Source organism: Rhododendron vialii, chromosome 12a (genome assembly GCF_030253575.1).
Source record: "Rhododendron vialii isolate Sample 1 chromosome 12a, ASM3025357v1".
Taxonomy (NCBI): Eukaryota; Viridiplantae; Streptophyta; class Magnoliopsida; order Ericales; family Ericaceae; genus Rhododendron; species Rhododendron vialii.
The window spans coordinates 7,343,342-7,366,851 of record NC_080568.1 but is presented as its reverse complement, the minus strand read 5'-3'; the positions used below and the strand labels follow the sequence as shown (position 1 = coordinate 7,366,851).

General features: G+C 37.4%; 1 protein-coding gene across 1 annotated transcript in view; it reads right to left on the bottom strand.

Annotated features, from left to right (window-relative positions):
* LOC131310383 (uncharacterized) overlaps positions 1-23,510 on the bottom strand; it is a 156,241-nt gene that overhangs the window by 113,338 nt on the left and 19,393 nt on the right. Inside the window, exon 7 of the mRNA XM_058337369.1 lies at positions 11,122-11,429. Coding sequence (XP_058193352.1) covers positions 11,122-11,429 — 308 coding nt within the window. The remainder of the gene's footprint in view (positions 1-11,121; positions 11,430-23,510) is intronic.

Below are 23,510 nucleotides of genomic sequence, written 5' to 3'. Positions count from 1 at the left end.
TAGATCGCCCTTGAGGGTTTTCAATCTAGTGAGCTCATTTTTTTCCTTTCTATCTTCAACAATATGTTTCTCCTATGAGCGGCTCCATGAGAGCACACAAATGTTTTCAACTCCCCCTCAACTCAACATGAATGACATGGGTCATAACTCATTCTTTGCATTTGAGAACTCGAGTGATTTATGATGTGTTTCAAGCGATATCATGAGATCACTTTGAAACCCTTGAGGGTTGTTTTCAACACTTAATGTTATCATGAGTATTTCATGGCAGCAAATTAGCACAAGATCGAGGAAACAATTTCAAAAATGTGGCCGATCCTAAGGTGCCTACGTATCTCTAAAGAGAATCAGGTCATTCGTAATTCATATGTAAGGAGATTCATATTCCGAGAGAGATTCACATTTCATGTTGAGTGCAAAGAGTTGATTCAAAACCATGATGAACAAAATGACTTTAATTTCAAGAGAAAATAAACTTAAGACTCAAATTCCTAAAAGGGAACAAACTCAATACTCAAACACTAGAAAGAAGCAAATAAGGGCCAAAAGAAAGGCCCAAAGATTAGCTAATTGAGACTCATAAAAAAAACTGACTCAAAACACATGATAGAATTTAGCCGCCGCTTCTCAATCATCCAGCTTGGTTGGATCAACTATCCCTTGATCGGTGAGATCCTGGACTGCATTCTTGAGAGCCCCACATTGTTCAATGGAATGACCAGTCACTTGGTGATACTTGCAATACTCCTCACCCTTCTGTGCAAGATTACAAGAAAATTTTGGTTGCAATGGTTTCAGATCGCCTGTTGCTTCTAAGATGTAGAACACATCTTCTATAACTTGATTCCAAGAGGAACAAATTCTCTCTTACGCTTGTGATGAGATCTCACCAAATTAAACCACTATCATTGTTGGTATTTGTGTTTGTCTCTACCTTGTGGCTGACTTCTTCATTGTCGAGTAATCCTTGATTAAGGCTATCTTCAACTTGTAATCCAGTAGCATAGAGGCACTTAAATGTAGAAATTATTTAGGAATACATGTGCCTTAGGAACTGTGGCTATAAATTTCTTACCACCATTCTGACTTGATCTTCTTCTGAGGGAAGAGTTTTCATCTGTGCGGCTTTCTTTCTCCACCTAGTAAGAAAATTAGCAAAGCTCTCATTTGGCTTTTGTTTAAGCATCTCCAAATCTCGAGTGGTTACCTCAATTTGGATATTGTTGGCATATTGATTGATGAAAGCATTGGCAATTTCTTGCCACCCCTTGTACTTGGTGAAGTCCAAAGTGAGAAATCAATCGAAAGCACTGCCTGTGAGAGTCCTTTAAAAAAGTTGGGCAATGAGTTCATCATTCAGGCCCATAGGTTTCAGGGTGTTGATGATATGGCAGACATGGCTGGTGGGATTGCCAGTGCCATTAAACTTCTCAATATCAGGCATCTTGAACTTATCTGGTAATTTGGCATTTGGGAAAAGGCAGAGTCCATCAAAATCAAGGATTTGATCTCCTTTTGAGTGAGCCAAGGCAGCTTTGATGTCCTTGACTTGTTGAGCAAGCTCATGATTTTCCATTATGATCACGAGACTGTCAACATCTAGAGGAAAAGACTTCTAAGAATTTGGCAGCCACAACTGTCACAGCTAAGTCCAAAAGCAAATCTAAGAGAAGCAAAAACCTAATTACATTCATGTTGAGACATCTCAAATCAAGTGATTGTGCAGTGTGTACCAACGCCTATTGCCCCCTAATATGAAGACCCATGTATCATGTATGTAACCAAGTGATTGATCAAAGTACTAGTACTATGAAGTGATGTGATCAGGTTGTAATACGATACAACAAGTAATCATGCGATCAAGTGATCATATATACAATGTACCGTGCAAGATAAAAGATTGATGAAACCCCCACTTTTTCTTTTTTCTTTATAAGAATAAAGAAAGAAAGAAATTTATTAAAACCTAAAGAATAAAGAAATATTTTTTTCTTTAAAAAGATTCTAGCACAGATTAAAAGAGAAAGAAATAAAAAGAAAGATTCTTCTTCTTTCTTTCTTTTTTGGTTGAAAAGGATCCTAGCAAGAAAGAAAGAAATAAAACCTAGAGAAAAAAGAAGACTTTTGTTTTTTGTTTTTTTTTCAGAACTCCTAACAGTATAGGACTGTGGCAATCTTCCACAAGTAAAAATTTGTCCCAAAGAGAGACAGAGTTATGCAAGGATTATTCTTTATCTCAAGAGAGATAGACTTCATCACAAACTCTTAATAAAATGAGCATGAATTCATCTTCCACAGCAATAAAAACTCTAGAAAGTGATAATTATTGAATCAAACAAGAGTTTGAGATATGATGCAACACGTAGTCCTAACCTATTTGGGATTTCCTGTCCTAGTTTGGAAAGAGTTCTATGGTTTTCTACAATATGCAAAGTTTCCGGTAGTCTCAAAGGGTGCTTCGCAAGGAGTTTGTTAGAACCCCTAACATAGCCCGTGACATGCCGGGATATTAGGTGAACTCAATGAGGTTGTCAGCTCAATGCATATGATACAATAATTAAATAAAGCAAATATTAATTTCATGTTGAACTTTCTGGTTATGGCTCTCAAATCCCCAGCAGAATCTCCAAAAACTGTAGACACCTCCTAAACGGGGTATCGCCATACAGATTGATCACGCTTGTTTGGTTCCACTTCATAAACTAAGATTATGGATATTCCCATGGCTAGGAACATCGCCACACGATAACAATTATCATCAAATAGTGTCACTACCTAGTTTATTAAAATTATGAAAAATAGATAGAGATTCCGGGTACAGAAGCCAAGAGTACAATAAGGGGAAGGTGTTAGGCACCCCTCTTTGTCCAGTCATGAGACTGGTCCATAATCGTTTGACATACAATGTATATTTGCTTTATTTAATTCTAACACATAATCTGGTTTTTAGCCTTTAACAGTTGATAAGGTGAGCCAGTACGATAATTGAAAGCATACATTAGAATAAGCAGAAAACAAATATGTCCCAGCAAATAGATCCCTTGGCCGGTGAATTGATGTCAGGGCCAAGGAATCCCACTAGATCGATGTATCGGCCGAATGATTGATTCCCCAGCCGATGTTCTTCCTCACACCAAAACAAAGAGTTAATCAGAAATTAAAATACTACGATTAAAGTATAAAAACATAAGATGAATTAAACCATAGGTCCCTAGGCCTCACCACCTTGATCCCTCAGTACTTTATTGTTTCGGATTGAGGGTGATTGACTGATCTTCTTCTCGAAACCCTAGGATTAGGGTTTGTACTTCGGGGTTTGATCGCTTGAGATGTAGCTCACAAAGGTTTAGGGCTTTTGTAGAGAGGATATGAAAGATAATTTCTGCAAAGCTTGGAGCAATGAGATGAAAGAATTGAATGTTTATTTCGGAACCCTAAGACCTCTTTATATAGGCATGAGATGACTCACTCCGGCCAATCAAATGGCGTGAATCAATAAGGTAGTTTAGGGTATCAAGATCTCTGCTCGAATCTGCTTTCGTAGCCCTAAAGAATCGAAAAAGGCTGCTAAGGTTTTGGTGCGTCGATCAAACGAATGACAGAACATCCAGAATTTTGGAAAAAGACGATCTAGCAGCCGAGGAATGGATCTGGTGGCCGAAGAATGGATTTGGCGGCCGAGGAATGGATCTGGCGACCGAAGAATGGATCTGGTGGCCGAAGATTCGATCTTACGGCTGATAGATGTATTTTCCTAAGATGCTATATTTCTGTCAGAAATGCTATTTGGCTTTGAATTGGGTCCTCTAAGTGGCTAAAAGTAATCCTCTCGAAAAAATGGTTTCTCTCTCTAACTTTTCTCTCTCTACCTTATCCAGAGAACAAACATCTGAAATTTGTTTTGGCCGAGGGGAGGGGGCAGCCGCCTCCTATTTTCCCCTCCTCCCCTCCCGGCTCCTCCCCCATCTCTCTCCTCTCCTTATCCTTTCCCTCTCCTCTCCTCTCTGCTCTCTTGGTTCGAACCCTCTCTGTGTGGGATGGGTCTTAGGTGTGGTCCGGGAGATGAGTCTCAGGTTGGAGGCTTGTGGTCTCGTTCTTTTCCGGTTCCCCTCGGCCCCTTGATCTGGTAGCAGTGTTCGACGGGCAGCGGTGGTGGGTGGTGGTGGTGGGTGGTTGGTGAGGTTGGGATTTGGGGTTTTTTCCTTTTTCCGTTATGTTTTTTTTGCCGGTGTTTTTCCGACTTCTCTCCGGCTAGTTTTTCCAGTCCGAATTTGTACCGATCTGCTTTCCCCAGATCCGATGGGTGGTGATGGTGGGCAAATAAGTTTTGTGTATTGTTTGCTGCTGTCTCTCGTTTTTTTTGGTGTGTGGTGGCGGGATGGAGTTGGTATTCGGCGTTTAATCCGGTTGCTCGGTGGTCCTGTGGCAGTTGGAGCGGGTGTTGGTGGTGACTAAATAAGGTTCAGGGGCATGGCCCTAGGCCATGATTCGTCGTCAGCAGAGAGGGTGATCGGGAAGGGAGCTTCCACAGCCATCGGCACCGTATGACTAGTGATCGGAGATCCTGCCCGGGATTCCTACTTCGATCTCCGTGTCCGGAGCTTGTCGTGCCAACGTAGACTTGCCGGAGATGTTTTCTCCATTCCTTCGGTTCGAGATCAGTCAGTACCTTCATCGTCGGCACCGGATGGTTCCTCTCGGCTAGAGGTGGCCGGCGTGCTTGTGGATTCCATCCATGGTGGTCATGTTTATCTTTCTTGTCTGTTTATTACTCCTGTTTCCATCGGCTTGTATAGTATATCTCTGATAGGGTTCCTTTATCAGGCTGGGGCGGCTAGTGGTTAGATGGCTGGCCCCTCGTGTCTTGACCCTTTGTGGCGGTGAGTCGTGCACAGATCTAGTTACTAGCTTTGCGGTTTTTACCACTGTTCCTGGGTCACCTGTGCTTAGTGTTTTTTCTTCGGTGATGGTTTTGATGTAGGTTCTCTTTCTTTGTAATAGGATGGATTCGCTGTATTTAGTCTATTTTGGCTGTTAATGAAATGGGCTTTCGATCAAAAAAAAAAAAAGTGGCTCAAAGTATTCACAAAAAGTCCATGGATTTATGAGAAGTCAATCAGCAATCACTGTATCTATTCATCATCGGAATGGTCCCCAATGTGGGAATTGAAATAATTGTTAAGCCAAATTAGAGTGTCTACACTTGGATCAACTGCTTTGCAATTCTAATGTTTTCATATACGATTGGCTATCATACGAAAAGAGCATTCGATCTTCCCTTATGGATACAGATGTTGATCATACCCCAAGTTCTTTGCATTAATGGGTAGATCTAGACCTGTGACCAGAACATACATGTTTGGTAGATGTCGCCAGAGTAACTGGAACGGGGCCTTTTTCAACGCTATACACTAAAATTTTGTTGACACATTCATCTGAATTCGTGTTCAAACATCTGTGTCCAAAATATTTTTGGAAAATGATTTTGTCACTTCCTTTTTTGTTAACGTTATTTTTTTGCAAGTATATTTTTATACCAAAAATACACTTGCAGGGAAGTGACGTTAATAAAAAAAAAGTAGCAAAATCAACAACCATATTTTTCAGTGAATAACTTCGTAAGTGTAGCAAATACACTACTAGTATGAGCTAGTGTAGCAATTATGAAGGTATGATTAAAGTTCTAAAGTTCACCAAGCGAGATTTACGGAGACTCGTGGCTAAACTAGACTTTTACCAATCATTATTAGGATGTTTAGTTATTTTTGGTATGAAAAATGCTGTTACTTTTGTGTATAATAATGCCATGATAAAATCTGTTTAAAAATGATTTCCCCTTCCACTTTCTCAACATGCTAATCTGTTTAGTCAATATTGTGTCAAGACTCTGTTGACTTTTTACCATGCTAATGGCCATTTAGATTCCGAACCTTCGGACGAAAACTCTTTTGGGTAATATGCAGAGTATGTTTCGGGTCAATTTGTGTGCACTTCGGACTAATTCTTGCAGTTCATTCTGCAGCCGTTTTACATGGTCACGCTTGAGGTTGAGGTGGCCCAAAAATTATTGACAAGAAGAATCGAACTTGAGACCTTAAAATGGAATAAATACTTAAATTCAAACCATGACCACTTGACCAACCCTTTGGAGTTTACAACAAAAACATCTTATTCAATACTTCACATTGGCTATACGACATTAAAATCTAAAAAAAATACTAACAAAACATATTGACGAACAAACAATCGGCAAATTTTTTTTACACAAATTTTAAAAAACAACTGATACAATGGCCAAAAGTTTTCCCTTTTACACAACCACTCATTATTATTTTTTCGTTTGTCTTTAGGTAACATTATTTACAAAAAAAAAATATGACCCGTTCTACTTGGATTTTAAGGGAGATTTTTAAGAGAAATGAGTGGAGGGAGATGGATAGAGAAAATTTATTGGTGACCATGCGCAAGAATTTTGAGTACCCCAAATGAACAAGCCTATTATTAGAGATAATGAATAAAATCGTAATATTAAGATTGTGGTTTGATTGTAATTAGAATGATTTTGTTCCATAGTTAATTAGTATCATTTCCTTCCATAATAAGACTCCATCTCCTGTATACATAAAGGACTCATTGTATAGTGAAATTCAATTGAATAAAATATTGCTTCCGTCATATTTTCACAAACTATTGATAATTTATTGAAAGTTCCATTTATTACGTTCTCCTGCAATATTATCGACTATATTCCAATCATAATTAAATTTATTTTCCGAAGTGAATTCTGTATTTTATATTTGTCTTTGGTTGGAGACATATAAGTTTTTCTTTTTCTTTTTTTAATCTAAACATCTGAGTTTTTTTTTTTTTTTTCAGCTGCTGGAAACATCTGAGATTGATATTGGACTATTGGTAGGAGAAGTGGAAGGAAGTTGGTGAAAAGGTAAATATATGGTTTATAAGTGTGCAAGCATGTATAAGGACTTCTTTCATTGATTAAGCATATACATACGGGGCCGGTTCTAGAGACAATATATTTGACGATACATTTTTAGAAATTCCACGTGGGACCTTCACAAAATGATTGGAGCCATTCAATGTATTTAAAAAATATTTCTAAGGGGTCCCATAAAAAATCAACTCATTTGGATATCGATAAAGGCTTGATTGGCTTATTTAGTTGATTCTTGTCAAATTTGATAGGATAAAATTAAATGAGCCGATCAAGCCCTTACTGATATCCAAATGAGTTTATTTTTCACGATAACCTTTAAAAACATGTTTTAAACAAATTGAACGACTCTGATTATTCGCTTAGGATTTCAAAAAATGTATTTGTCAAATGTATTGTCTCTAAAACCGGTCCCTATACAAGAACTTCTTTCATTGGGGTCGAGTGATTTTTTGGCCGTTAGATTGTGATTTTTTTTTTTTATGTTTTAAATTCAAAGGCCGAAAAACTCTTTGGCACATAGGCACAAAGGTTTTCAAGACAGAAGAGATCAGACCCCATAAGAGAGGCATGATCTTTTGTGCTAAAAATTCATGTACCTATGTGCCAAGTGATTTTCTGACCGTTGGATTATGTGATTTTTTTTTTATATTTTTAAATCCAATGGCCATAAAACCCTTTACTGAGTGATTTTCCGACCGTTGGATTGTGTGAAATTTTTTTTTATGTTTTTAAATCCAATGGCCGTAAAACTCTTTGCCACAAAGGCACATGCATTTTCGGCACAGAGGATCCTGCCTGGGTTTGAACTCCTCTGTCCTGAAAACCTCTGTGCCGAGTGATTTTTCGGCCTTTGAATTATTTAATTTTTTTTATGTTTTAAATCCAACAACTGAAAAAATCTCTTGACACAGAAACACATAAATTTTCGGCACAAAGAATACGTCTTCTCTCAGGTGCCATAAATTTTCGGGAATACGTCTTCTCTCATTTTTTTTTTTTGGTACTCCGGAATGAACTGGCCCCGTTCCGGAACGTAAAATAAGTACTTATTTTTTAAGAAGGTAATTTCAAGCTAAAAAATAATGTGTTTACGTAAATAATTTTCCTACTAATATGGATCTTGTTTAATAGATTTCATCAAGATCTTTAATACGGTGCGAAAAAAATTAAAAAATTATTTTTCGTTTACATTATTTTTAAGTTTGAAAATATAAAATAAGCTGCTTCTTTTTAAGAAAGTTTCTGGAACGGGGCTTGAGTCCTCTCATTGATCAAACATAAACAAGGACTAAACTGCGCGTGGGGACAAATCTACTATAGTCATCAAGACTCATCACTCCTCTCTAGAAGAAGCTGACCGAAGCTATAGACTTCGAGGAGAGTCCGAAAATGAGCTTTCAGCATCCAGTCTTGACTGGATTGCAGTCGTCTGGGAGCAAGATCCAGAGATGAAGTGCGGCCGATTGGATCATTCATTTGGCAACAAATGACTTGAATTGAAATTGAGTTGTTCATACCAAAATGGATTACCGGATCAATAGTGGAACTGTGCAATACAGAAAATCTCAATCCCTGAGAGTGAGTGAGGCTCAGCCTTGACATTTTGGAGGCCCCATGCGAGATATAAAAATATAGTCTCTTATGTTCTTTTATATATAATAAAATTAGTTGTTCAATAAGAAAAAACTGTTTGAAAAAACTAATTCCGCTAGGAATTGAACACGCGACCCAAAAAATTGTTCGAAAAAATGATTCTGCTAGGAATCAAACACGCGACCTCAAGGCTAACGGGCATAATTCTTACACTGCACCACACTCTGTTGTTAAAAAAATGTATTGACATACATAATATGTATATAACATATTTTGCTATTTTGGGTCAAAAAATTAGGCCCAAAAATTAGGACCAAAAGTTGCCTGGTGGGCTTATGCGTGGGTCGGGCCTGCTCGGGTAGGACTATGAGACGAGAGTGCTGACGGCAAAGTATTATGGATTAAAATTTAAAGTGATTAAATTAGTAATTTCCCATGTCAAAAAGGCCTAAGAAATTAAATGACGGTCCATAACGCGTTTTGATAATTAGTACCCGCCAATGACAAGCTGAGAACATTTGTTAATGCTGAAAATGTTCTTGACGGATATTAATTATCAAAACACGTCCTTAACCGTCATTTTCCCGGGGGGAAAAATACAAAAGAGGCCATCTTACATGACTCGGGGGAGCTTTTCCTAAATTTTTGTTATGTCTATCTATCTTTCTTGAATGTTTGTAAGATTTATGTTTTATTTTTTCAATTAATTATCCCTCTCGGCGAATGGAGTTTAAAAGTACGAATTTATGAAAAAAAAAGTTTAAAAAATTTCACTAAACACGAAAAACTGCAAAACAACTTGTATGTGTTCTCTGCAGTGTCATTTCATATGAATTTTTTTCAACTTCGGTTTTCGCATTTCATACTTTTTTTTATTCCTTTCGTCGAGATCAATAATTAATCCCAAAAATTAAAACGATAAGCTAAACAAAAACTTCAAACAGTAAAAAAAAAAAAAGGTTTAAAAAGTACAAAATCAAAAAATTTAGGTAAAATAGTCCATCCACTTCAATTACTTGATCCGATAAACACAAAAGTTTCACGTCTAGATACTAGCGTTCATTTCTTTTCTCTACCTGAAGGAGCTCACTTCATAATATTTTCAACTTAACGCGATCACACCAGTCACTATCTCTCACTTACTTTAGGAAAATCCCAAACCATAAAGCTATGAGATAACAACAAACGAATTTCACATCTATCTTTACAGCAAAATCGGATACAGATCAAGCAATGTTATCATGAAACATTGCATGCCAATCTGAAGGCATGGTTCCAAATCAAAAGCTGCCTAGATTTCAAATGGAAACCTTGAAAATGAGTAGGCGACCCCGCAGTTGCATTCCGCTGCTAAAATTATGTACTAAAACACAGGTGACAAAGACGCAGACTCGCTTAAAAAAAAACCAACTCTCTCACTCAGCTCTCAACGAGGATGGAACTACGACGACTTGCATATCCACATTATTGGGAGGAAACTTCGACCGAAGCGTGTATAGCATATTCATTGAACTGCGGGAGCACACTATTATGTCTTCAAGCCCCGTCTCCTCCTCTAGCCTCTTGGTCAACTCCTGAACACCATTCCCCTAGAACATGAATGAGAGCTCCTTCAAATCCTCATCCACATTCGAATATTCATCCTCTATACTGTAATAGATGACTCGTCCATCCGCGCCCTTGGACTCTGAACTACCCTCAGAGTCATTCGACTGCAAATCAAAAACAGAAAATCTAAATCTCTGAATTTGGAAAAATGCTAGGCACACATGTTTTTATGGAGTTAAAGGAAAGATATAACAACATAGTGAATTAATTAAGAAATTCTCAAATTTGACGTCTTATTTCTTTTCCGAATAAAACCCTTCTAATTCATCACAGAATTTAGTACTAACATGACATACTGACCTCTTGTCTTACAATATTGGGGAAGTGATGCCGATGATTCGACTCCGAACTTGACTCGGACTCCAACTGGACATTCGGTTTTGGTTGCGACGACTGTTCCGAGTCTTCCGACACAATCTCAACCACATCAACATCCCAAAGGACCCAATTCTGTGTAGCCATCCGGTTCAGAATATCATGGGTAACCGAATCCCGCCATGGCGGGATGCCGCAGTTGGCCCGTAAGAATTTTCCGTCCCGACTCCCGCGTCCTGAGCTTCACCTGATTCCTATTGGAAATAATAAACTTGAATTATTCAGTATTTTGAGAGTTATATTTTGATATTGTCTTTTCATATTTGCAGGTAGGAGTCACAAGTACCGGTGAGTGTATTTGGAGCGCAAAGCTAGTGAAACTTTATTATTTGATTTTTTGTTCGTCTTTAATCAAAAAAATTAATTATGTATCAAATTAATAGAGATTATGAATTTACCTCGATGAGAGAAGTCAGAAAACTAAAAAAACATGAACCAAAATTTAAAAATATTCAGTAAAGATAAAAATATCTCAAAAAGTCGGTCTGTTTTGTATTTTTTGTATCTTTAGTAAACTTTTTGAAAATTTTGATCTAAGTGATTAGGTGTAATATTGTACTATGAGAATGAGGAGTGATGAGTTAAGTTACCCTTCCTGTATCGGCTGCCACTCCACCGACGAATCGAGGCAGCCGGCCATCTGGAGGACTTTGCGGCCGGTCCAGCCGAGGAGGAAGCGCTCGTTGGAGGCGGTAAGGTACTTGCCGTAGCAGCTCTTGAGACGGATTTTGTTTTCGGATTCGGAAGAGAATTCGACGGTCCAGCGGACATTTTTGGAAAAGCCGCTCTCGTCTTGGGTTACGGATATTTCGTCTCCTTCGGCCCAGAGGTACTTGTTGTGGTTGCCGCGGAGGCGCACGGCTTTTGCATTGTAGAATAGTTTCATTGCAGTTTGAATCTGTAGAAAAACAGAGGCATGATATGAAAAGGAGAGTAATTAGACTTTTTACTTTTATCTAAGATTGTTTTTCCGATTGTCTCAACCTATCTCTGAGAGACTAATCTCATCGACTTGGTTGATAGCACTAGGACTAACCTCACAAGCTTTCAAACATGAAACTTAAGAGAGAAAAGACCCGTAAATCCCAAAGTCTTCACCACCCGGCTAGCTTAATCACTCTCTCGTGTTATTAACAAGTTCTCTGAATTATTCTCTGAATTATTCTGCCAAAATAAAAAAAATAAAAAAAACCAACGCAAGGTTACTTGAAGCAAAATTTAAGATCTTGGAACTTTTATTTGCTAGATTACTATGAAAGTCAACATTTGTTCAGAGAAGTCGAACTCTAAACTCACATTAATCCAACGAAGCACTGTACACGACCATTGGGCCAAACCCAAGGTCAATCTTGCTCAATACCTAATCACCTCGTAATTTCCGACCCCAACTTCTTCCCCTTTCCTTCATTTTTGTTTTTATTTTTTTCTAATCATAAAAAAGTGTACCTGGTGGCTAGAGATGTTCTTATATGTATTTAATAATTAAGATAAGAGAAAGAGACTACTAGAGAATCCAAAATGAAAAATCAAATAAGTTAGCAAGGTAACCCCAATTGAAAGTTTACAAATATTTCCGCTTGAGAAGTCATCTCTGTGGCTCATAGGCCATAGCTATCTCCTCTAGAATAAAACGATCGAAAACAATTAACCATTGATTACTACTAGCAATCTTTAATTTCAATGGCCTATGCACTAATCGGAGTGTTCTGTTTGTATTTTTTTCAGACGTACATCACCAAACCCTAGATATTAAAACTTCAAGTCAGTTGAACTGAAGTTATACGAACATATCATAATGCCTTAAGAACATATCATAACACCTTAAGCCCCACATCGGGGGAGGTTATTAGAGTAATGCTACGGTGACCGCACTTGGTGACCATATATTATAACAACAATCAGAAACAGGATCAGTGGGGTTGTAAACCAAAATAGGTATTATAACAACAAAACTATCAAAATAAAAAAATGAGAGAGAGAGAGAGAGAGAGAGAGAGAGAGAGAGAACTTTTTTAGTTTCTAATTAATTTGTTAACCAAAATAGGTATTATAACAACAAAATTATCAAAATAAAAAAATGAGAGAGAGAGAGAGAGAGAGAGAGAGAGGGAGAGAGAGAGAGAACTTTTTTAGTTTCTAATTAAGAGAGAGAGAGAGAGAGAGAGAGAGAGAGAGAGAGAGAGAGAGAGAGAGAGAGAACTTTTTTAGTTTCTAATTAATTTTGACCTTGGACACTTTGCCATCTAAATTAAGCACCACACAAACAATTTCTCACCATCTTCAGAGATACTCCCCATCGCCGGAAGAGAGAGAATTACCAAAAGGAAAACAAAGGATGAGAAGAGAGAGAAAGAGGCAAAAGCGTGTGAAGTTGACTAGCTTCCACTTAAGGATCCAACGATGATGAAGGCAATTAAGAGAATTAGTAATATTTATTAGAGAGATCCAATTGCCTAAGATGCATTAGTAGGGAAAAAAATTCTTAACAAGCCGACCCAAAACTTTGATCACCTCCCCCATCCTTTGCCTCAAGGATCTTGACTTAGATTAGAGCCATTTGACTTGTCCAATAGTTGACTAAATTGGAAACGATCATGTGGTTCAGATTCTAGATGAGCGTAACATAGACCGTTAAAATATCTTACGTCATCCTGTGTCACAGCTGCCACGTAATATATATAGATTCTTTGATTATGAGATGTGGAAATCGGACATCAAATAATGTTTCCCTTACATCAGTTACATATCAAAATCACATGGGTCTCCAAACACGACAAACTTAAATATGGATGAGTATGAAATCCAACGGTACCTAAACATAATTACCTTAACGGGGACACATGTGTAATTATATAGTATGTTTATGCCTATCTTATACTACTATAGAGGTGTAGTTCATGTGTCAAAGCATCTTCTTTTTTAAACAAAAATTAAAAAAATACTTCAGTAATTGTTACTAATTTTTCACCTTAATCTTTAATCTCTCCCTTTTTAATGCATTGAACTAGTTGTGCATCATAAACTAGTTACTAGCCTTACCTGTAGTGACGGATTCAAAATTTGTACTCAGCGGAAACTCAGACCACATATATGTTTTGCTACTAATGACAATATAAAAGTACAGTCAATCATATCATCATATATATTGCTGCTCGTAAGGTCTAAGGATGAGATTCTGTATGGATTCGTAGCTGCCATTTAATTCTATACGCACAACTAATAGTAGTTGGTAACTTGGAATTTTTGGAAGTTTTTCGACACATGTAGAGGAGTCAATGTAATGTTTTCAAAATCAACTTCAAAAATAGTATGATTAAAATAGGAATATTTAGAGTTGTGCAGGGTCCGAGCACCCAGCACCCCTTGTGTCCGCCTTTTTCTCACCGGAGACCCGTCTAGAACGGGTGCCCATTCGATCGAAAGGTCCCGTGGGTGGTCAGGTTGGGTCTGGAGCACCTTGTTGCCCGTGAAGCCGAGGAGGAACAGCGCACTCGAAGCCGTGAGGTAGCCGCCGTGGACGCTCTTGAGCCGGATGGCTTGTGGGTTGTCATCGACCGGCTCGACGATCCACCGGGCTTTCCGGCTCGACTCGTTCCTGCTTTGTCGGACGGTTCTTTTGTCGTCGTCGGCCACAAGGTATTTGTTGTGGCTGGACCGGAGTCTTACAGCCTTTGTGTTGTTGAAAAACTCCATAGCTGGTGATCACAAGTGAATGTATATAGAAATCACAACCAGAGAAGTGGTGTTCGTTAGAAGGTATTTGTTACCTTCTAGAGAGAGAGGGAGGGGGGTTGGGTATTTTCGGGACGTAAAGAAAGACTTGGGTTGACGCCTTGGTTTTGTACAGGAGAGAGAGGGAGGTGGGAATTGTGAAATTTCTATGAGAGTACCTGAAGCGCGTTGAACAAAGCAGTGGGAAATTGATCAAGACTTTGTGTAATACTACTAGTGATTAGACAAATGATCAAGACTTTGTCTAATAATTACTCTTATTAGGAATTTTGTTTTGGTTTTTGGCTCGATTATAGAACGAGCCAACAATATGGGCTCGATATCGTTCGTTTACATCACGAAACGAGCTAAGCCTCGAGCTGCTTGGGAGCAGCTTGATTCGTTTGCAACCATATTTTTTGTCATACTTTATAAGAATAACTTATAGTACTATCTTAAATCCTTCCCAACCCAACAACATGGTGTGTGATGTGCACGCGTTACAACTTACGGGGCTTACCCTAGGTCTCTTTTGTTGATCTGAACCGTTCATTTTGTTAGTCCTATCCAGTACGTTGTCTTGGTAAAATTTCAAGTCTATCAAACATCGGTAACTAATTCATCGGTGAGAATTTAACTTACTAAATCGTCAAAAAAAAAAAATCACATATAGCTGTTTCTACAATAGTTTCTTTTCGGAAAAAATGCATTCCGAAAACATAGCCACCAATATCCGATCAACCTGAATTTTCACATGGACTACCTACTCGATGAGTCAAAGAAAATGAATAATTTAGAACAACTAATTATTAGACCCGAGGTGGGTCCCGTAACGCGTGCACAACACACACCCTAAACCCACAACAACGTGATCAACTTATTGTCCATAGGAATTGAACCCACCGCACTTAATTAGACAACTGTTAGGACAAGTGCTTCAGTTCTTATTAGGAGCCCACAAGTTCTTAGTACGTATTTTCTTAATTCAGGTGTTTTGACTAATTTAAAGGACAAGTATTTATTTTTCACTAGCTTGGACTTAATTAAAATCGATACAAACTCCATATAGATGGACACCACAAAAGTTTTACACAAAACAAACAAATGCAAAAAAAAAAAAATTGAATTAAGACAAAAAAAAAAAGTTACTGTAGTTAACTTCTTTATCCAAAACCACCCGTACATGAGTTTAGTGGGTATTGGGATTTTGATTCTAAATACCCAGGATAATTCTATTCTGATGTTTTTTTTTTCACCAGAATTAAACTCGATTTGTATATCAATACACTTGTAATAAAAGAAAATAGGATTGTAAGCCAAGGCACGCCGTGAAAATACGAAATTACCCCTCGTAGGATTACCCTTGTAGTTTGAGTTGAAGGACATGGTTGTCATTTTGCCTTATTTGGAAGATCTAAAAGACCGTAGGATGGCAAGCCAAGCCACACCGTGAAATTATCGATTTGTCCTCGTAGTTTGTCAATGGGATGATTTTCAAAATTGATCTGGAAAAAGCGTACGATAAAATGTCGTGAAAATTTTTGTTTGACACTTTGAATTATTTCAATTTTAATGCTTCTTGGACCTCCCTTATCATGAGCTGTGTGTTAAGTGTCAAAACCTCTATTCTCGAAATGGAGTGCCCCTATCTGAATTTGCTCCCAATTGTGGTTTAAGGCAAGGAGACCCCCCTTTCTCCTTATCTCTTTGTTCTCTGTATGGAAAGATTATCTATTCTTATAAATAAATAACAAAAAAGAGGAAGGTGATTGGAAAGGTATCAAAGTCTCAAAAAATTTCACACCCTTAACCCACCTATTTTTCGCTGATGACTTGATCCTTTTTGGGCAAGACAACATGAACACTGTTAAAGCTATGACGGAAGTGCTGAATGAGTTTTGCATAATGTCTGGACAAACCATCAATCTGGAGAAATCAAAAGTCTTCGCTTCCCCTAATGTCCAAAGGAGTAAGGCTAGGAGAATTAGTGATTTCTGTGGCATAAAACTTACCAATAACTTGGGGAAATATCTAGGTGTGCCTTCCTAACATAAGAGAGTGAGCAAACAAGATTTTAACCATATCATTGAAAAGCTTCAAAATAGACTTGCTGGGTGGGTTTCTAACACCCTCATGCTATCTAGTAGAACTACTCTTGCCCAATCAGTTACGTCTAATATTCTCAGTTATACTATGCAAACTATGCATCTTCCTGCTTCTATTTGTGAAAGACTTGACAAGTTAAACAAAAACTTCTTATGTGGTGATTCACCTAAAAATAAGAAGATGCACTTTGTCAAGTGGGATAAGGTGTGCAAAAGCAAGGATAGTGGTGGCCTGGGGCTCAAAAGCCAAAAACCAAAACTTGGCTGGAAAATTTCCGACCAAGATCGAGGAGGAACATCTTTGGGTTTCTATCCTAAGGGATAAGTACCTGAACAATCACTATATCTCTTTGTGGCCTAGAAATAGGCCAACATCTCATCTTTGGAGAAGCATTGTGGACACTAAACATGTCCTTGAAAAGGGAGTGAAATGGGTAATTGGAGATGGAAAATCTGTCAGCATTTGGCATGATTGGTGGTGTGGAAATAAATCGTTGGCTCTCTCCCACCCTGGTGAACATACTAACTCTACCCAAAAGGTAGAGACTAATTATGGATGGAAATTGGGTCTTGGATGAGATAGCTCAATATGTGGATGTCAACACCCTTGAGGCTATATATAAATGCCATCAATCTCCCAATCTACACTCAATCTGCTGACCACACCATTTGGGTGGGATCTGAAAATGGAAATTATTCTGTGTCTGCAGCCTATGATCTTATTAACAAAAATGACTCGAATTTGAAGGGTTGGAAGTGGTTTTGGAAAATCAAAATTCCGGAAAAACCCAAAACTTTCATATGGCTTATACACTACAATAGCCTTCCAACCAATCATCTCAATCCGGGCCAGGAGAGGTATTGCAACCTCGGATCTATGCCCAAGATACAATCTTGCCATATGCGGTTCGGATCTATGCCCAAGATGCAATACTTGCCAACATACCAGAAACTAAGCAATTTCACTTTTAAGACGAATTAATAATCCACAAAAGATAGACGCAAAACTAACGAACACGAACAAAACTGAATAACGCCAAAACAAGAAAAAGCTTAAAAAAAAAAACCTTAGTAGATACCTTTGTTGCACATTCAAAGAGTATCCTCAATGCTATAATCAAAAGCAATAAATTTTTAAAGTTAACAATGTTGGTGCGTTTATGATGCTGAGGCGTTATATTCTAGATAATTTGTCCTCTTTCCAACTCTCTTATCATGGAGGGCTAAATTAAGGAGGCTTGCAACTTATGTTTGACATATCTTTTGATACCACAAAGTGAGGGGCTCGTTTCTGATGCTGAGGCATTATATTCTGGATAATTTGTCCTCTTTCCAACTCTCTTATCATGGAGGGCTAAATTAAGGAGGCTTACAACTTATGTTTGACATATCGTTTGATACCACAAAGTGAGGGGCTCGTTTCTGCCTTGGAATTGCTTAGTTTCTGGTATGTTGCTGCTAGCTTCCTCTGCTTCTCTAATACTGGTGATGAACTGCTGCTGGTGCTGGTGCTTTGATCCTAAGTGATACTAATCGTGTGGTGTTGCTTAGAACAGCCATATGCGCGCTTATGATATCTTGGCTTTGTATGGTTTCTAACCTTGTTCGGTTGTGGGTTTGGAAAAAAATTTCCAAACCCAAATCCACTCATTACCTATATTTTTAATCCTTATTTTTATTTCTCTCTTCGCTTATTACCCCTATATCCAATCATTAATCTCATTTTTCTTTCTATCTCTCTCCACTCATTACCCCCATCCCCAATTATTACCCTATTTTCTCTCCTCACTTATTACCAAAAAACCAAATCCAAAAATTTTTCAAACCCACAACCGAACAAGGCTGACCTGTTTCTTTTGGTGCCACCTGTTTGGCTCTTTCTTGCCTCTCTTTCTTCCAATGCTTTATCGGAAGTTATTATTATTAATTTTTTTCCTCCTCTTTTCCTTCCCATGTGATGTATCAATATCATGGGGTAGGTTTCCTTTTCTTCTCTCTCTCTTTGTTTTTTTTCTCTCCTTGATGTACCCTATCAAGTCTCTAATAAATTTTTTCTTGCCTATCAAAAAAAGGGGATACTAAGTACAAAGAATTTTTATCCGGAATGCACTTGTGGAGGAAATGTATGTAACACTTTTAGCAAAAAAACCTATTAGTGTAAAATATGACTCACAATGTTATAATCAAAAATAACAATCTCTTCAATAAAATAGCTCAGAATCTTTGGTGTGTCCCAATTTCTTGGAGGAAAGTCTATCTTTCCAAACAAGACAACTATGGTACATGGAAATTTATGCGAAGACTTGGAAGACTTGTTCGATAACAATAAATCCATCTCTTTTGAGAGAAAAAAAGAATATCTGTTCTCAATCTCTGTGTGGCTAGCATTATTGAAAGAATTATGGGGGAGAGTGAACTAACGAGGCTTTTTAGTTGACTACTCGTCTGCTCCTATGTCACAGTGGCAGCCGTCAAGAATATTTTTGGATCTGGCCAAAGGCAAATTTTTGGAGGAAGCATCAATTTAGGATGGGTTTATATTAAAAAACATTGAGTGATTTTTTTTTATTATTAAATTTTATTCGTATTTGTTGGTTTTTGAGTCAAAATTTTTGTGACTTATTCGTTTGTCATTGATGAGAGGAACCGAAAAAATAAAAAATTTGATCGAAACTCGTAATTTTTTTTTGAAGAAAAAAATTAATCAAAAAGTTCGCTTAAAATTTTTTTTTAATCTTTTTTCAAAAAAAAATTTTGAGTTAAAAAGTTTTTGGTTCCTCTGGTCGAGATGAATCAATAAGTCACAAAAAATTGACACAAAACTAACAAATGCAAAAAAGAATTGAATAAAGACAAAAAAATGGCACTCTCAACTTTTTAATTCAAACCCACTCTTAGGAGTGCAACTAAACAAGTACGAAATTTTGGGACTTCACATTGTTAAGTTTAACAACCTCTTAAATGGATAAGAGAAAGATGATATGAGAAGTTTTGATTATCCAAATTTGGTTATGTCATTGGAGATAAGGGTATCCACAATGGTATAATCAAACCTAAAAGATTTTTAAAGTTAGCAATGTTGGTCTAAAATATGGGTCACAATGCAATTCTTTAACCAATAACCAAAATTTGGCATATCGATAACCATCTCTTTGGATAATCAAATTTAGAGCCCGTTCCAAAACACATTCTTACAAAATAAGTACTTATTTCACATTTTCAAACTAAAAAATAATGCAAATGAAAAATATATTTTTTATTTTTTTTACACCGTATTAAAGATTTCAATGAGATCTTTCAAACAAGATCCATATTGCATATTTTTAGATTTCAATAAACTTATCATTTTTGAGCTTGAAATTGCCTTCTTAAAAAATAAGTTCTTATTTCGCGTTGCGAAATGGGGCCTAATTTGGGGACCATAGTACCATCTCTTTTTCCTTTCTCTCTTCTTTCATCACTATCAATGGACTCACCTACCAATCTGTTAAATGAATAACCAAAAATTAATGTGCTAATTTTTAATTATTCAATTTTGATTATGCCGTTCGACCCTATCTTAACATCTTGGAATTTTACTCTCGGGTGTCCATTTAATCCTCAAAAAAAATCTATCTTTCCAAACAAGACAACTATTGTTACTGTATATGGAAAAGTATGCAAAGACTTGGAAGACTTATTTGATAACAACAAATCCATCTCCTTTGAGCGAGAAAGAGAGATCGATAACAACAAATCCATCTTCTTTGAGAGAGAGAGAGAGAGAGAGAGAGAGATCGAAGAGAGTGGACCATCTCCTTTGAGCGCGCGAGAAAGAGAGATCAATAACAACAAATCCATCTCCTTTGAGAGAGAGAGAGAGAGAGAGAGAGAGAGAGAGGGGAGAGTGGACCATCTCCTTTGAGCGAGAAAGAGAGATCAATAACAACAAATCTATCTCCTTTGAGCGAGAAAGAGAGATCGATAACAACAAATCCATCTCCTTTGAGAGAGAGAGAGGGGGGAGAGTGGACCAGCGAGACTTTTTAGCTGACTATTCTTTTTAGCTGACTATTCCTATGTCTAGTGGCGGAGCCAGGATTCAAATATGGAGGTGGCATTGTAATTTATACACATATGCATGTATGTAAATTAACATGTTCGTGAATTCAATTTTTATTTTAATACGCACTCACTACAATCGGTAAAGAAATATACAACAAAAATACTAAACTTGTGGGAAAAAAATTGATATCCAAATGTTTACGTTCCTTTCCAATTAGTGAAAAAAAAAATACAAACCATGTGGGGATTATAATAAAAATACTAAAACTTGTGAAAAAAAATTAATGTCCAAATATGTTACGTTCCTCTCCAATTAGTGAAAAGAATAAAAACTACGTGAGAATTTTTGCAAAAAGAAGCATGCGATAAAAACACTAAGCTTGTGGGAAAAAAATTAATGTCCAAATGTGTTAAATTCCTCTCAAATTAGTGGGGAAAAAATACAAAGCATGTGAGAATTTATGACAAAACTAAAAATTGAGAGAGAGAGACAGAGAGAGAGATGAAAGGGTTTTTTAAAGAGAGAGAGAGAGAGAGAGAGAGAGAGAGAGAGAGCTGGTCCTGAAAAGAGGAAATTCAAAATGGTGTGCTGGGTCTCGAACTCTTGCGCATGAGAGCCAAAGTGACCATTATGTTGTGTGGAGCAATACACTGTTTCTCTCCATGAATGTTTTTTTTTTTTATGAAAACAAATGAGATGTGTTAGGGTAACATCTATACATGTAATGATGGCACCATGATAGTGTTAGGATGAATAGATGAAATCTATGGTTAAAGGAACTTATTTCGTCACCATTTTACTTTACAAGAGGGAATTCTTACATGTAATTAGAGTAACCCTAACACAATCACAATCTGGGAGATCGAAACTTCGAGAGGGAGATTGAAAAAGAGACCGATAGAGAGAGAGAGAGGAAACTGTTTTGTCATCACCGGATAGAGAGGAACGGGAGAAGAGAGGAGAGGTGACTGGGTGAGATTCATGAGGTGTGCGGCGCGGAGAGGAATATAGAGAATGTTTGAACTTTCTCACGAGTATATATTAGGGCTGCTCGCTGTCCGGTTGGGTTCGGATTTCTAGAAATCCGATGACCGAACTGCTAGTCGCGGTTTTTACAAAATGAAATCCGTGTCCAGACCAAAAGTTCTACAGTCCAGTTCCAATCCAATTCGTGACTCGCGGATCGGTTACGGTTTTATCCATGAATTTTAGCAAAAATAAAGCTCAAACATATATCCCACAATAAAAGAGAAGAATGTTACATTCAGAATTAAGTTTAACACCGCCAGAAAGTACTTGTTACATAAACTACCAAAAGCTTACTTTAGAAATCAAATTCAAAAGAATCTAAAACACTAGTAGGATTGTATCATTATAGTACATTACATAACATAAAAGAATCGGAAAAGAAACAAACTACTGAAACTCAACTAGGATTACCCGTAATTTATACGAAAAAACTACGATTTTACTCATTATATTTTATGTACATCTACATTCTATCCCATTATTAAGATAAAATACTAAAATTGGTGGAAAAAAGTGTTAACATTACTAACAATTTATTATATAAATACACACACATATATATATATTTATATTATTTATATAAAATAAATATCTCACGGTCCGGTTCGGTTAATCCGCGGTTTCGTAATAAAAATCCGTGGACCGAACCGCGAGTCACGATTTTCTAATTTTTCAATCCGTGTCCGGACCATTAATCCACAAACAAAATCCAAAAGGTACGGATTGGTTTGGTCCGGACCGGTTTGATGGTTCACCGGATTTTTTGAGTAGCCCTAGCATATATACAGTAAGTCTACTAGTACATCAAAATCTGTAACGTACAGATTTGTTGTGGGTCACACTACGGGTCCCACACAAATGATCCAAGCCGTTCATTAAATGTAAAATATTTTTTTAAGAATCTTTGCAAAAAATGATCTCAATCCGATACTTATAAGTGTTCGATCTAATCATCTAACTTTTGATTTAGATTCCAGATAATGAAATATTATATGATTGGATTGAGCATCTATAAGTATTGGATTGAACTGATCGTGTGGGCCTTTGAAAAACTGTTTTATATCTAATGAATGGCTTGGATCATTTGTGTGGAATCCGTAGTGGGCTCCACAACAAATCTTTACGATTTTGTTGTACACATACTTTAGAGTGTTGCTATGTGTACATACCATGTACATATGAATTTTTGTAAGGCTCGCCTCGAGTCTCACAAAGATGATCCAAACCGTCAATTATTTTTAAAACATTTTTTACGGAATCCTGTAAAAAATCAACTCAACCGGATATCGGTAAAGATTTTTTTGAATTTGTAGGGGCGAAACTAAGCAGTTAACGGCCTGTTTGGATGGTGGAGAAGAAGGGCGATTTGTGAGTCGGCCGGATTTGGACTCCAGGTCTCACTCAAATCCGGTGTTTGGTTCAAATTTTGGGAAGCCGGAGTAGAATACTGTAGCGGCTTCAAATCCCCCTGGAGGGGGATTTGTGAAGAACGGGTTTGACCCCGTCGTTGGCAAATCCAGGGATTTTTGGGACGTTTTTACCCTTCCAAATCCCCATTATCGATCGTATTTGTTTCTCAGATGATTTGTTTTCTTTTCTGAAAACCAGAACAACGAAGAGAAGAAAGAGATAGAGAGAGAAGAAAGGTGGTCGCCGATCTACTCTGGTGACTCCACCACCGTACTCCGACGGTTTGAACTCTCCCTCGTCTTCCTCCTCACGGGCTGAGGTATGGTTCTGTACTCCATTTTCATGTACTGTACGGTAGGGTTTGTAATCGATTTGGGGGTTTTTGATGTTGGAAGTTGGGGTTTCCACCAACGATTCGAACAGACTACTACATGAGTTGCGATCTGAGTTTCCACCAACGATTGGAAGTTGCGACCTGATTTTGCGTTCTGTACTCCAAAATTTTTGTTGTTGATTTTGCCCTAATATGCTGTACAGTTCGGGTTGCGATCTAAGTTGCCGTAAAATCTCAAAATTGGTTGGGTTTTTTTCTCATTCTCTTCATTTCCAACTGTGATTTGAACTGAATAGTCCATGATTTTGCGATATGAGTTGCCTTGTTAATTCTGCAATTTTCGTA